Below are 12,485 nucleotides of genomic sequence, written 5' to 3'. Positions count from 1 at the left end.
GATTGGCTGGCGCTGTGGCAATTGGGTGGGTGATTGGAAGCTTCTGCTGGTGAGGGGACAGATGAGAGACGGATTTTGCGGCATGTGCGGGTGATCAATTCCCCCTAAAAAAAGCTCAACAATCCTGTGCAATCCTCACCCCAAAAAGCTCAGCAACTCTGAGCCATCCCCCCCATTTTATTGAATTTGAGTCCCCAAAAATAGGGGGCATCTTATACATGGGGACGTCTTATACATGGAAAAGTACGGTAATTTGGAGGTACATCGGAGTAGGGAATTTAGCAATCCTTTCTTCATCCGGCCAGCATAGCTTAAGGACAGGACTTTAAAAGCAATCTGTTATGTACTAAGCTTGGATTCTAGAACAATAGGCAGGTAGGATCCTAGAATGCAACAACTGATTGGCTTGCAGGAGAAGACCAATCAGGCTCCAGGAGGAAGTTAATCAGCCTATTAGGCTAATCCAAAATAAAGCAGGTTACAGGTAGGTAGCCGTGTTAGTCTGGGTCGAAGTAAAATAAAAAAAAAATTCCTTCAGTAGCACCTTAAAGACCAACTAAGTTTTTATTTTGGTATGAGCTTTCGTGTGCATGCACACTTCTTCAGATACACTGAAATAGATACACTTCTTCAGATACACTGAAATAAAGCAGAAATAGAATCTTGCTATCCCTCTGCAATTCATCCATAGCTTAAATTCTGTTACCCTGAATTACCCGTATGAAAGTTTCACAAGCACATTTTCTTTCTTTTTCAGGTGGTGAAATCTAAAGCTTCTGAAGGGAGCTCTCCCATGGCAAGAATGTTATCCGGGCCCTATGCTCTGGGCAAATTTTTCAACAGCCAAAGCAACCTGATGAAACGGCAAGCCTATGCCTCAAATTCTCAGTCCCCTTATCATGTACGAGGTCCAATAAACCAGGTGTATTCAGAAATCCTCCTCAGCCGCGTCTGTGCAAATGACAGGAAGGTTCTTGGAACGTAACTTTGCTGGGCTGAAGTGCTTACTCCCAGCCTCCTCTCTTCCCCATGTGGCGATACACAGATTTGGTTTTATATATATATATATATTTACACACTTATCTGAGTGGCTGAACATACCAGCCTAACTCAAGACATGTGGCACTTTCGGCAAAGCCTTATGAAATCAAGATGTGTCCACATGTATCTGCGGTTTCAGAACGGGAGACAGAGAAGCGCGAGAAATGGCGGCGAGGGCAAAGGGAGGGGGAGGCATTACTTGAAACACTGCCAAATGTTTAAACAGTTGTAAGCTAAGTAAATGTAATGTGATATAGGATGTGATATATTTTGCCCGAGTATAGGTACGGATTAGAATGCTATATCGCCGGCGAAACGAATCTCATTCCATTTTGAAGAGTTTTAATGGCACGGCAAAATAGTCGTGCAAGAATATGCACTTAAGAGCAGACATCACATCTTTACCTATAGAACCAGATTTCCATTTCTAGCATTTGCACTTAGGTAATTGTCAGAGGGCCTGATGTGGCTACTCTAGAGTAACGACTCCAGCATAGTCTTTTTAGGCTTTTATTAAGTGCTGATTATTTACAGTGGTCAGAACGATCTACATACATGCTTAAGGTGAGGTGTCAGAACCTCCGAATGGCGATTGGCGCGTTTTCTTCCAGCACAAAAGCTTTGGGAGACCCAACCTCTTCCCCCTACGTTTGCGTCGCAATTCGGGAGTTGGGGGGATTGGCCTTCCCCCCCCCGTGCGCCCAACTTCCTGTCCCACCTGGGGCATGGGCTCCGCAACCTTGCCTGAGCCTCGGACACCACTTCCTGACTCTCCGCTGGAGGCAGAGCTCTCCTTACTCTCTCCAGCGCTTGGGGATGGGCTGGAACTTAAGATGGGAGGGACTTCCCTGTATCCCTTGTCCCTCACAGTAATGATGGCAAACAGGTCCTGTAGTCCTAAGGGCCAACGCAGACACGACATGGGAGTGCCATGGCGGGAGATCGTGGAATCATTTTCTTGTCCAAATTACCCTGTAGGCAGGTTGCTTTAGATCTGAGCTACAAGTTAACTTAACCTCCCTATTGCAGCACTAATTAAAATCGCACACATGTCCCACAGCTGTTTTTTGAACAAGAAAATGACCTTGGGCGCTCCAATCACATCACGTCTCGTTTGGCCCTAAATATGTTGTTTCATACCTCTCGGTCCTCCTTAATTTATGAACTATTCTTGGGTGTGAGACGAGAACTTCTCCAAACACCTGCAAGTGTGCAGCCATGGAGAATCCACTCATTTTATTGGAGCTTTACAACATTTTTTTTTAAGGTAGCAGAGACTTGGCACGTTTTGGATTGTGCAATAGCTAACACAAGGTGTGACCAGAAAGTTTGGTGAATGGTCATAGAAATCGGACAGCGAGAAATATTCTAACATACAATTGGCCTCAGAAACCCACGAAATGCTCACAATTGTGTACGGAGATGAAGCTGTAACTCGAAAGACAGTGTATGATGGAAACAAAAAATAATTTAAAAAATCCTTCCAGTAGCACCTTAGAGACCAACTAAGTTTGTCATAGGTATGAGCTTTCACGTGCATGCACACTTCTTCAGATACACTGAAACAGGACCAACACGGCTACCTACCTGTAACTAGTGTATGATGGTTTAAGCCAGGCATCCCCAAACTTCGGCCCTCCAGATGTTTTGGACTACAATTCCCATCTTCCCCGACCACTGGTCCTGTTAGCTAGGGATCATGGAAGTTGTAGGCCAAAACATCTGGAGGGCCGCAGTTTGGGGATTCCTGGTAGTAGCGTTTCCGTGAAGGGCGGCAAATCATTGAAGATTATCCTCCGTCTGGCAGACCATCGATGAGCAGAACGGCAGCAAATGTCAGCTGCATTTGTGAGTTATTGATGCGGGATTGGCGAATGATGGTGGAAGAATTGCATATTCCGTGTGAAATCATTACTGAGGTTACTGAGTTGTCCCACCCTCCACATTCTCTCGATCTGGCCCCACCAGATTTCTTTCTTTTTCCAAAACTGAAATCTGCACTGAAAGGGCACAGATTTTCCCAACATTTCACACGTCCAAGCTGCTGTGACGAGGGAACTGAAAGCACTACGAAAATAGGACTTTTCCAGAAGTTTCCAACAGTTCTACGAACATTGTCAATGGTGCATTGTATCAGAGGGGGCCTACTTTGAAGGCCTGTAAGGCATGTATGTTCAAATATTTCTCGCTGTCCGATTTCTGTGACCATTCACCAAACTTTCCGGTCACACCTTGTAGCAAAGATTTACCAAAGCCATCTAGTGAGTTAGTGCCTGATACCATATTTGGAGAGAGGACTTTCTAGCTCACAGTCTGAGCCACCACAATACATCAACTATCTGTTTTGCTTATTACTGCGACTTCCTGTGCTATGTCGGAAGTTGCTCCCAAAGGTCAGAAGCAACATGGCGGATGCTTCCGGCACCCAAAAATTACAGGCAGAGCTTGTTGAACGGATCTTTGGATCCCTGCTATGAGTCAGTAACTCCATAGATTGCATGTGCAATTTCTCATAGAATTCTGGAAAACCCCAACTGGTAGGCTCCCCTCATTCTGCCAAGTGTGTACCACCAACAATCACACCTATAAAATGAAGGGACAATTTCCACATTTCCCAGTGGATGACCTCAAAATTTGCACATATAATGAGCCCTGCCCTTATTTGCATTCTGTTTGCGAGCTTGGCATTTCCCTCTCAATGTAGGCTTTAAAGAAATAAATACATATTTGTCGCAGAAATAATTCATACATCGACTCCAGCATGAAAGATGCTGCAGTGGGGCCAAAGGTATGTTTGTGGTGGGAAAGCAGGCCTGTTTTATTGTACAGTCTTAAAAATCACTACCTTTTCTTTTATCTTTAGATTTCTGAATATTAATTCTGGTTGCATTCTTTATTTTTCTTTTCTACATGATGTGGTTTCTTGTGACTGGGTTTTCTTGCAATGGAAGCAAAAACTTAGAGAGGGTTGCTTGTACAAAGATGTTTATATTCATAGTAATATTAAAGTGGGACTCCGGTTCCTTTTTTTATTATTAAGGATGAATTTTGGTCATGTTATAGTTCATGCTGGCAAATGTGCAATGCAGTTTCTGCATCATCACCATTGTATGGTTTTCCTATGCTGTAGTACATTGTGTTTAATTTTACTCAGATGCTGCTCTTTCAAAAGCGACCCAGGCTATATTTTTATACGTATATTTTTATATGAAGTTATCACTATAGCATGAAAGCCCACTGACATTTAATGTAATAATTAGTGTGGACCAGGTATTTTCATAAGTAGATGCTAGTCAATGATAAAAGTAAATGTGTAGAAAAGGAGTCTGATCAGTGTATTATGTGGTACAAGATTTCCATGATATGATGTTTGTTTGTTTGTTTGTTTGTTTGATGCACATATGAAGAGATCAGGAGAAAGTACCCCTTTATTGTGTGCTGTCTTTATCACAACCAATTATAGAATACATTGGTGGTACTCAGTTTTTTAATTTCAAAATTTTCTCTAGCATAACCTTCCTGATACTTTGGACCCCAGCTTCCCTCAGTCCCAGCCAGCATAACAAGTGAACTGAAATGATGAGTAGATTGTCATCCAAGACATGTTGAAAGGCAGCAGGCTGGGGAAGACTGCTTAGCATCAGGATGTAGAAGTATTTCATTGGCAATAATGAAGTCATGAAGTTGTGCCTTTAGTCACTAGTTCCCTGAAACTACTCAACTAACACAGGGTTGCCGGATGTCCAAAATTTCCCGGACATATATGGGATTCGGCCATCGGAAACAGTGTCCGGGTGGAAATTGCTGGAATGTCGGAGAAAATCCCCATGTATGGCAACCCATGTCGGAAGTGTAGATTTTAATGAATTCCCTTCAAAATAACTTTACAACATTATTATTATTATTTTAGATTTTTTTGGGGGGGGAAATGTGTCCGGATTTTCACTTTTTGAAATATGGCAACCCTAACTAACACTTCTTCTTGGGTAGATAACTTTTCCAAATTATGCCATAGTGAATTAGCACAATTTGGTGTGACCAAGGAGTCAATTTGCGCATGTGTGAAGCAGTCGTTTCACCAAAACAGCTCACAGTTATTTCAATGACTTCAGGGACACTTTTTCCATAGTCAGTGTGGAAGCAAAAATCTGTGCATATGCACCTTCTGCCTGGTTAATGGTAGCTGATATGAATTTTGCATACTTTTTGCCTGGTAGAATCTGTGCCACTTTAGATGGGAATAGGGTCCTGCAAGCTTTCAAGGAAAGGCGATCCCTTCCACTCCTCGAAAAATCCTTGCCGATTAGAAAGGGCTTTGTCAGTCTTAGGCCTGTGTCTAATCTTCCAAACAACTTAAGGTATTCACGGATGAAATATCTGCTCTCAATCCATTTGTCCAACTTCTGACCTGGTTGTGACACAGAGACAGGTTTAGAAGCCTTGAACTGTGCTACCAGACTGATTGGGAAATAATTATATTGGCCACAACGCAGTGCACAGCTTTGCCATGGCATGGGGTGGTGATCTAGTTATCAATGGGTCCGACTGCTAGCCGATGTTCACTTATGAGGAATTAGCTGGAATGTCATGCCCACTGTGGCATGTGCCAATACACCCCTCTAGGAACCTGGGGGTTAGCAACCTAATGCCCCTCCCTGAGTTAGGGCTGCAGGCATAGGTGACACCACAAGATCCATTAAGGGGATTCCCTCTGAGGAAAGTGAGGCACCCATTACCTGGTTAATCCAGCTATAGATGTTGCCTTATGCCTCTCCCACGGCTACCAAGTTGAGACAATAAATGTTAATAATCCCAACCCCTGCATTGCTATGAGGAAGACAAAATCACAGGACCAATTGTGCTAGTGACTAAAATTTCTTCCCAACCCTGTTAATCATGGGCTGACCATCGTCCAGAACCATGCACTTTATGGAAACCCGCCAAGTGGCAAAATCTGGGGAGCAAGAAAATGAGGGAGGGCAGAGAAGTTGCTGACCAAACTGTTGAAGACCTATAGCAAGGGCTGTACGTATAGTCCAGGAGAGGACCAGAGGAGAGAAGACTTCTCTCTGGTCAACTCTGTTGGCCCCATCTCTGGTCCTAAAAGACCTACATTGGCTCCCAGTACGTTTCCAAAGCACAATTCAAAGTGTTAGTGCTGACCTTTAAAGCCCTTAACGGCCTCAGCCCAGTATACCTGAAGGAGCGTCTCCACCCCCATCGTTCTGCCCGGACACTAAGGTCCAGTGCCAAGGGCCTTCTGGCGGTTCTCTCACTCTGAGAAGTGAGGTTACAGGGAACCAGGCAGAGGGCCTTCTCAGTAGTGCTGCCCGCACTGTGGAACACCCTCCCATCACATGTCAAGGAAGTAAACAACTATCTGATTTTTAGAAGACATTTGAAGACAGCCCTGTTAGGGAAGTTTTTAATCTTTGATGTTTTATCATATTTTTAATATTGTGTTGGGAGCCGCCCAGAGTGGCTGGGGAAACCCAGGGTATAAATAATAAATTATTCTTATGATTTCAGGAGGTCAATCAGGGCTTTCAATTGGTCAGCCAAGGCAGATTGATTTGAATCCCCATGTGGCAGGTTGGCAGCATGAGAGACGCTTCACAGCCACATCATAACATGCTAGGGAACCTGCTCCCTCCTGCAAATTGGGATCCCCAGGGAAGGCAGAGACCTGGGACTTGTATTAGATGGAGTTGAGTCAATGTTCGCCGTTCTGCACCATTTACCAGAGGTGTGCAATCAGTAACATTACCCAAATGGGGATGAAGGAAAAATTACCCTTGAAACACGCTCCTACTTAACTCCAAAGGTTAGTGATTAATTGAGAGCAAGAGAATGCTGTTCCAAGTGAAATGAAACCATTGAATCCGGTGGGACAAAGCTTAGCCAAATCCCAACAAGCAAGGCAAAAATTAATTTCATGAATGTGTCCTACAGTGACTTGTTTGTGTATCCACATGCTTGCCAACTGTTATACCATATATTATAGTTCCTTTATGAACTCACATATTCAGTATTTTCAATGGGACACCTTTTTTTTTTAAGAACACAGGAAAATAGATTTATGGCACTGCTTGCTGCTAGTAAGATCTGCAATTGCATACAGCATACATTACTGTCATTGCAGAATATGATGTGGAGACCTGTATGTCTGATCTAAAAACTGTCTAATTATGGTTGTTGTTGTTGAATAAATAAAGCACAATCATCTTAACAGACCATCAATTGGAATGCTTTTTAGTAATTTATTTGTGTGTCTTTTTATTTTATGATTTCCCTTAAATGCACCTAAGGTAAAGGTAAAGGACCCCTGACAGTTAAGTCCAGTCGCGAATGACTCTGGGGTTGTGGCGCTCATCTCGCTTTTCCTGGGTCATGTGGCCAGCATGACTAAGCCGCTTCTGGCGAACCAGAGCAGCGCACGGAAACACCGTTTACCATCCCGCTGGAGCGGTACCTAATTATCTACTTGCACTTTGAGAGCCAGTGTGGTGTAGTGGTTAAGAGCTGTAGCCTCGTAATCTGGGGAACCGGGTTCACGTCTCCGCTCCTCCACATGCAGCTGCTGGGTAACCTTGGGCTAGTCACACTTCTCTGAAGTCTCTCAGCCCCACTCACCTCACAGAGTGTTTGCTGTGGGGGAGGAAGGGAAAGGAGAATGTTAGCCCTTTGAAACTCCTTCGGTTAGTGATAAAGCGGGATATCAAATCCAAACTCTTCTTCTTTCGAACTGCTAGGTTGGCAGGAGCTGGGACCGAGCAACGAGAGCTCACCCTGTCATGGGGATTCGAACCGCTGACCTTCCAATTGGCAAGCCCAAGAGGCTCAGTGGTTTAGACCACGACACCACCTGCATCCTTTAAATGCACCTACTCCTTCCTTAATACAAGCTTCAGCTCTCCAGACAACGATAGCAGAGTGACCTCTTGTCTCTAATACCTTTCTATTCCAGACATTACAAGACTGGACTGACTATTTATTTGGGGCAGTAATTTCCATGGATGATAAAAAGGAAAACAATAAAAACAAAGCCGATACTTTAAAAGAAGTGTCCGCAGACTGCGATCCCGTATACACCTTCATAGGATGAAGTTCTATTTAACAATGGGACTTAATTTTAAGTAGAAATGCATTGGATTTCACTGGCCCGCACTGCAGATGTTTAATACTTAAGAAGAATCAAAGCTCTTAGTTTTGAAGGTAATTAGACAACAGCTGTGCAGGTCACTACTGAATTATCCTTGCAATCATCCAGGCCTGTATTGAGCACTTCCAGTGTAAAATAACAGTGGCAAAAGACACAGCTTTGCCAGTGTTTTGTGTGTCGAGGCTTACCAGAAATTACCTTAAATAACTCACACTGACAACAGAATTATGGTTTGGTTTTTGGCAAATAATTTAGGGCCACAACTTTATTAAATACACCAATTTTTAATCTGAGTGTTGGCTTAGGCTTTTGGTTAACCACTCATCCTTCTTTAAGAAGGACTATCCCCATCTGTCCATTTAGGACAGGACTCAATCAGCTGTCCCCTTTGGACAGGACTCACCTCATCTGCCCAGTTGGGGCAGGACTCACATCAGGACTCACCGCTGTCCGCTTGGACAGTTCCTGCTCCAACTTCCTGAAGGGAAGTCAAGTAAACATACCTGGGGGAGAGGAGGTGGCTGAGCCCAGTCATTCCCTCCTCTCTTTACCCAAGAATGTTCCCCAAGGCTCTTACTCTTATAATTGGGCCCACCATCCCCGCCAATGGCGGGATGGTAAGGACAAGAGCGTAAGCCCCGAGATTCCTTTAACGGAATACTACTATATGGAGCAAACGGAGGTGGGGGTAGGCAATCTGTGTGCCACACCCCTCTACCAACCGATTAACCAACCAAAAGCCTAACCGCCAACCTAACAAGTTGTGACAATTTGCTAGTGCAGTAGGCGAAAACCAAGAGGCAAAGCCAATCAGCCAATTGGGAAAATTCCTACCGGCCCCTGAATACAGGCGGCCCCGAAGGCAATAGCAATGTCGTGCTAACCTGCAAGAAAAAAGGGGAGGGTGGGAGGGGATTCGAACGCCAAAGGCAGAATGTGCCTGCAAAATGGAGGGCAAGACCTTAAAAGGGGGCCCTTCAACCAATCAGAACTCAGGGATTTACATATCCACTCTCCCATTACTCAGCATGACCTGTGGCCTAGGCCAGAACCCAAACCCTAAAGTAAATTTCCTACCAGCCCTACCACAATCCGCTTTATATTGGATGATATAAAGCGCTATGTCTAATTATTATTATTATTATTATTATTATTATTTTGAAAACATCGGAATATCAGCCAAAATGAAGCAAATTTGCTAACCTTTGCCAAAGCAGAAGCATCAGTGAGAAACTGCACGGCTGATCAAGTGATCAGCTACGAATATATGTTACGAATAGTTACGAATATAGTTAGACCTCAACAAATTCTGTGGGGTGTTACTGCTGACGTTTGAGTTTCTGTTATGTGGTTTGATCTTGTAGCTTCCACATTACGAATTTCATCTTCCATTGCGCGGTCAGGCGGAGTCCCCCAAAGCCCCCAGGCAGCCCCCGAGCAGAATGATGACACAAGACCACGTTCTATGGGATTAAAATTGGCCACAACTTTATTAAAAATTTGGATGTAGGGAGACTTTGGCTCAGGCATTGGGCGTATATCCTTTCCAGCCCCCAGCTGGGGATCTGGGTAATTTCAGGGTTATCCAGCATGTGTGGGGGTTGGGCTAGCTCTGGAGAATATATGTTCAAGCAGATAGCCCGCCCCCCTTCGATCGCAACCGCTGGAGAGGGAGGGAAATGACAGCCTATTGCGTATGGTCAATGCCTCCCCCTTAGCCCCATTTACAGGAACCGTTATCGCCGCCGCAATGGGGGCAGGGGGTCACCGCCCCACGCCCCCCTATTTATGTAGATGACTAAAGGATTCCGCCCAAGGCCTGCATCCGCCACCCGAGACCACAGATTGCGGTCTTGCCGCCAAGACTACCTACACCCAAACAGACGCTTCACGATCCGCCAACCATTCCAAGAGGCCATGCCTAATGTCACTCAACCAGTAATTGCTACCAGTGCAAGCAGTTTCTGAGCTCTGGGCACAGTGCTGCGCCTAAGATTTCAGATTAAGACTGCAGAGTGGAAGGAAAGGGAGACCTTTTTCTGTCTCCCCACTTCCAGCTACTCTCTGAAGACTGGAAAAGAGACCCTCTGGAGAATATTAGGGGAGTGGGCAGGGGAAGGACTAGACCATGTGAAAAATGAACATAATATTTTAGCTGCAGTTCATTCATTTTCAGCTTTGTATGCTTGTTATTTTAAAAAGCACACCTAGAGAGTCTGTTGTTGCGCCTGTAACTTTGGTTTAATGTGCCGTCTAGCTCCTAGCTTCCATATCTCTAACACTGTTACCCAAGGTATAAGGTCATGATTGCTAACCTTCACAATCTGAATCCTCAAATGGGAACTTGTCAAAGTGTAGAGGAAGAATTAGCTGCTCAGCGTGATACCACTCCCTCTGTTTCAAGTCATTACTCGCAAGCATCTGGAATATCTGTGGAGACCTTAGGGTCCATATGTGGTCAAAGCTGTGAAGACTTCTGGAAACCAGAACAACTGCAGTGGGCGGGAGACATCTGAATAAATACGGTCAACTTCCTGGCCGTGCGCAGGAAAGCTGAAGAGCCCAAACCGTACTTGGCTAAGAAGAAGAAAAAAACTTAATTCTCTGAGATAAGTTACCTCAATTGCTGGCCAAAGCGGAGGCTTGAGTGGAAGAAGACACTGTACTATTCTGCTCAGGGCAAAGTATCTCATATTTCTCTCCTGATTATCTTATGAAGAGATGATGGCTGTGAGCGTTGCAAACCATCTCCTCACGAACGCAGCCTTACAGCAATTTCTCCATGTGGTTGCTGTTACCAAGTGAGGAGGACATCATATGTGGCGGCTCGCTTAGGCACAACCTATATTTCCTTCAGGGTGTTTGTGGTGCTGTGGGCAGAAGAATCCACCCGATCCGATGGCAAGAATCTGCACACAAGAAGCTTACCACTGGGTCACCGTTGCCAAGAGGAACAAGCGAATGAGGTCTCTACGGGGCAGCCGATGTAGAACTGGTCCCAAGGGACAGGCCTGAGAAGTACTCTTTGAAGCACCAAGACTTGACAAGCACTTCCATAGCACCCAAGACGACAGATGAAAAATTAAACTCCTGGCTCTGAAGCTTCCATTTACATGTTAAAAATAAATTTAAAAAATGCATTCATCCACTGAAAGTTTGACGTGCAAGTTATATGCAATCATTTGAGCCTTTGGAATATGCCTGCGGGAGCTATTTGGACGGCTTGTGCTACAGCGAGAAGTTAATTTACTGCAGAAGGCAGGCTTTAAAAATGATAGGGTAGCTTTTTTATTTTCTTTGAATGAAAATGAGTGGCCTGGCGCGGCAGATCATTTTATGTCAGAATTGGAGGGCTTCCTTCAGTTAACTCCCCAAGGCAGCTGCAGGGAGGTTTTAACCTGTTGCCACTGAAGAATGTCAAGAGCAGTGTTAAATAGGAAGCAACTTAAATAAATCCAGTTTCCCCACCTAGCTTTAACCTTGACACATCCGTAAATGATGTGCTGTGTTCCACTGTGTTTCCGTTCACTATTAGTAAGGGCTCATCCACACTTCTGTTTGTGCTATGACAGCTCAGTTGGTAGAGTGTGAGACTCATAATCTCAGAGTTATGGGTTTGAGCCCCACATTGGGCAGAATATTCCTGCATTGCAGGGGGTTGGACTAGATGATCCTTGTGGTCCCTTCTAGCTCTACAATTCTATGATTTCGGGGTCCGAGAGGTTTTTCTATTGTCCCTAACTTTTCTATTTTCTAACTTTTCCTGGGAAAACCCATTGCCTACTGCTGAATCAGAACAAACCCCAATCTGCAGATTGTTCCAATTCAGCGGACTGTATATCGTTGAAAGAGAATTATATGAAGATGATGTATAGGTGGTATCACTGGTTAAATTAGCAAAAAATATACAAAAGTGAACAGAAGGAGTATTGGAGGTGTAAGGCTGAAGGTACTTTTTACCAGATGTGGTGGGATTGTAGAAATGTAAAATTATACTGGGAAATGATATACAATGAACTGAAAAAATGTTTAAAATAAAATTCGTTAAGCAACCAGAAGCCTTCCTGCTGGGTATTTTAGGTCAAGATCTGCCGAAAGAGAAGAGGACACTATTTATGTATGCTACATAAATAGAGCTAAATAAATAAAGAAGAGGACACTATTTATGTATGCTACAATGGCGGCGAGAATATTGATTGCACAAACCTGGAAGCCTGGAGAAATTCCAACAAAAGAATAATGGCATGAAATGGATGAATTATGCAAAACTGACGGACAGACT

General features: G+C 44.2%; 1 protein-coding gene across 3 annotated transcripts in view; it reads left to right on the top strand.

Moving 5' to 3' along the window:
* Positions 1-7,095, top strand: part of CPED1 (cadherin like and PC-esterase domain containing 1) — a 128,860-nt gene extending 121,765 nt beyond the window's left edge. For all 3 annotated transcript variants that reach the window (XM_035127144.2, XM_035127142.2, XM_035127143.2), the window contains exon 24: positions 758-7,095. In XM_035127144.2, coding sequence (XP_034983035.2) covers positions 758-985 — 228 coding nt within the window. In that variant the 3' untranslated portion in view covers positions 986-7,095. The remainder of the gene's footprint in view (positions 1-757) is intronic.
* The last annotated feature ends 5,390 nt before the right edge of the window (positions 7,096-12,485 follow it).

This window comes from Zootoca vivipara, chromosome 10 (assembly GCF_963506605.1).
Source record: "Zootoca vivipara chromosome 10, rZooViv1.1, whole genome shotgun sequence".
NCBI lineage: Eukaryota > Metazoa > Chordata > Lepidosauria > Squamata > Lacertidae > Zootoca > Zootoca vivipara.
The sequence above is the reverse complement of the archived record's forward strand: the minus strand, read 5'-3'. Positions and strand labels throughout refer to the sequence as shown.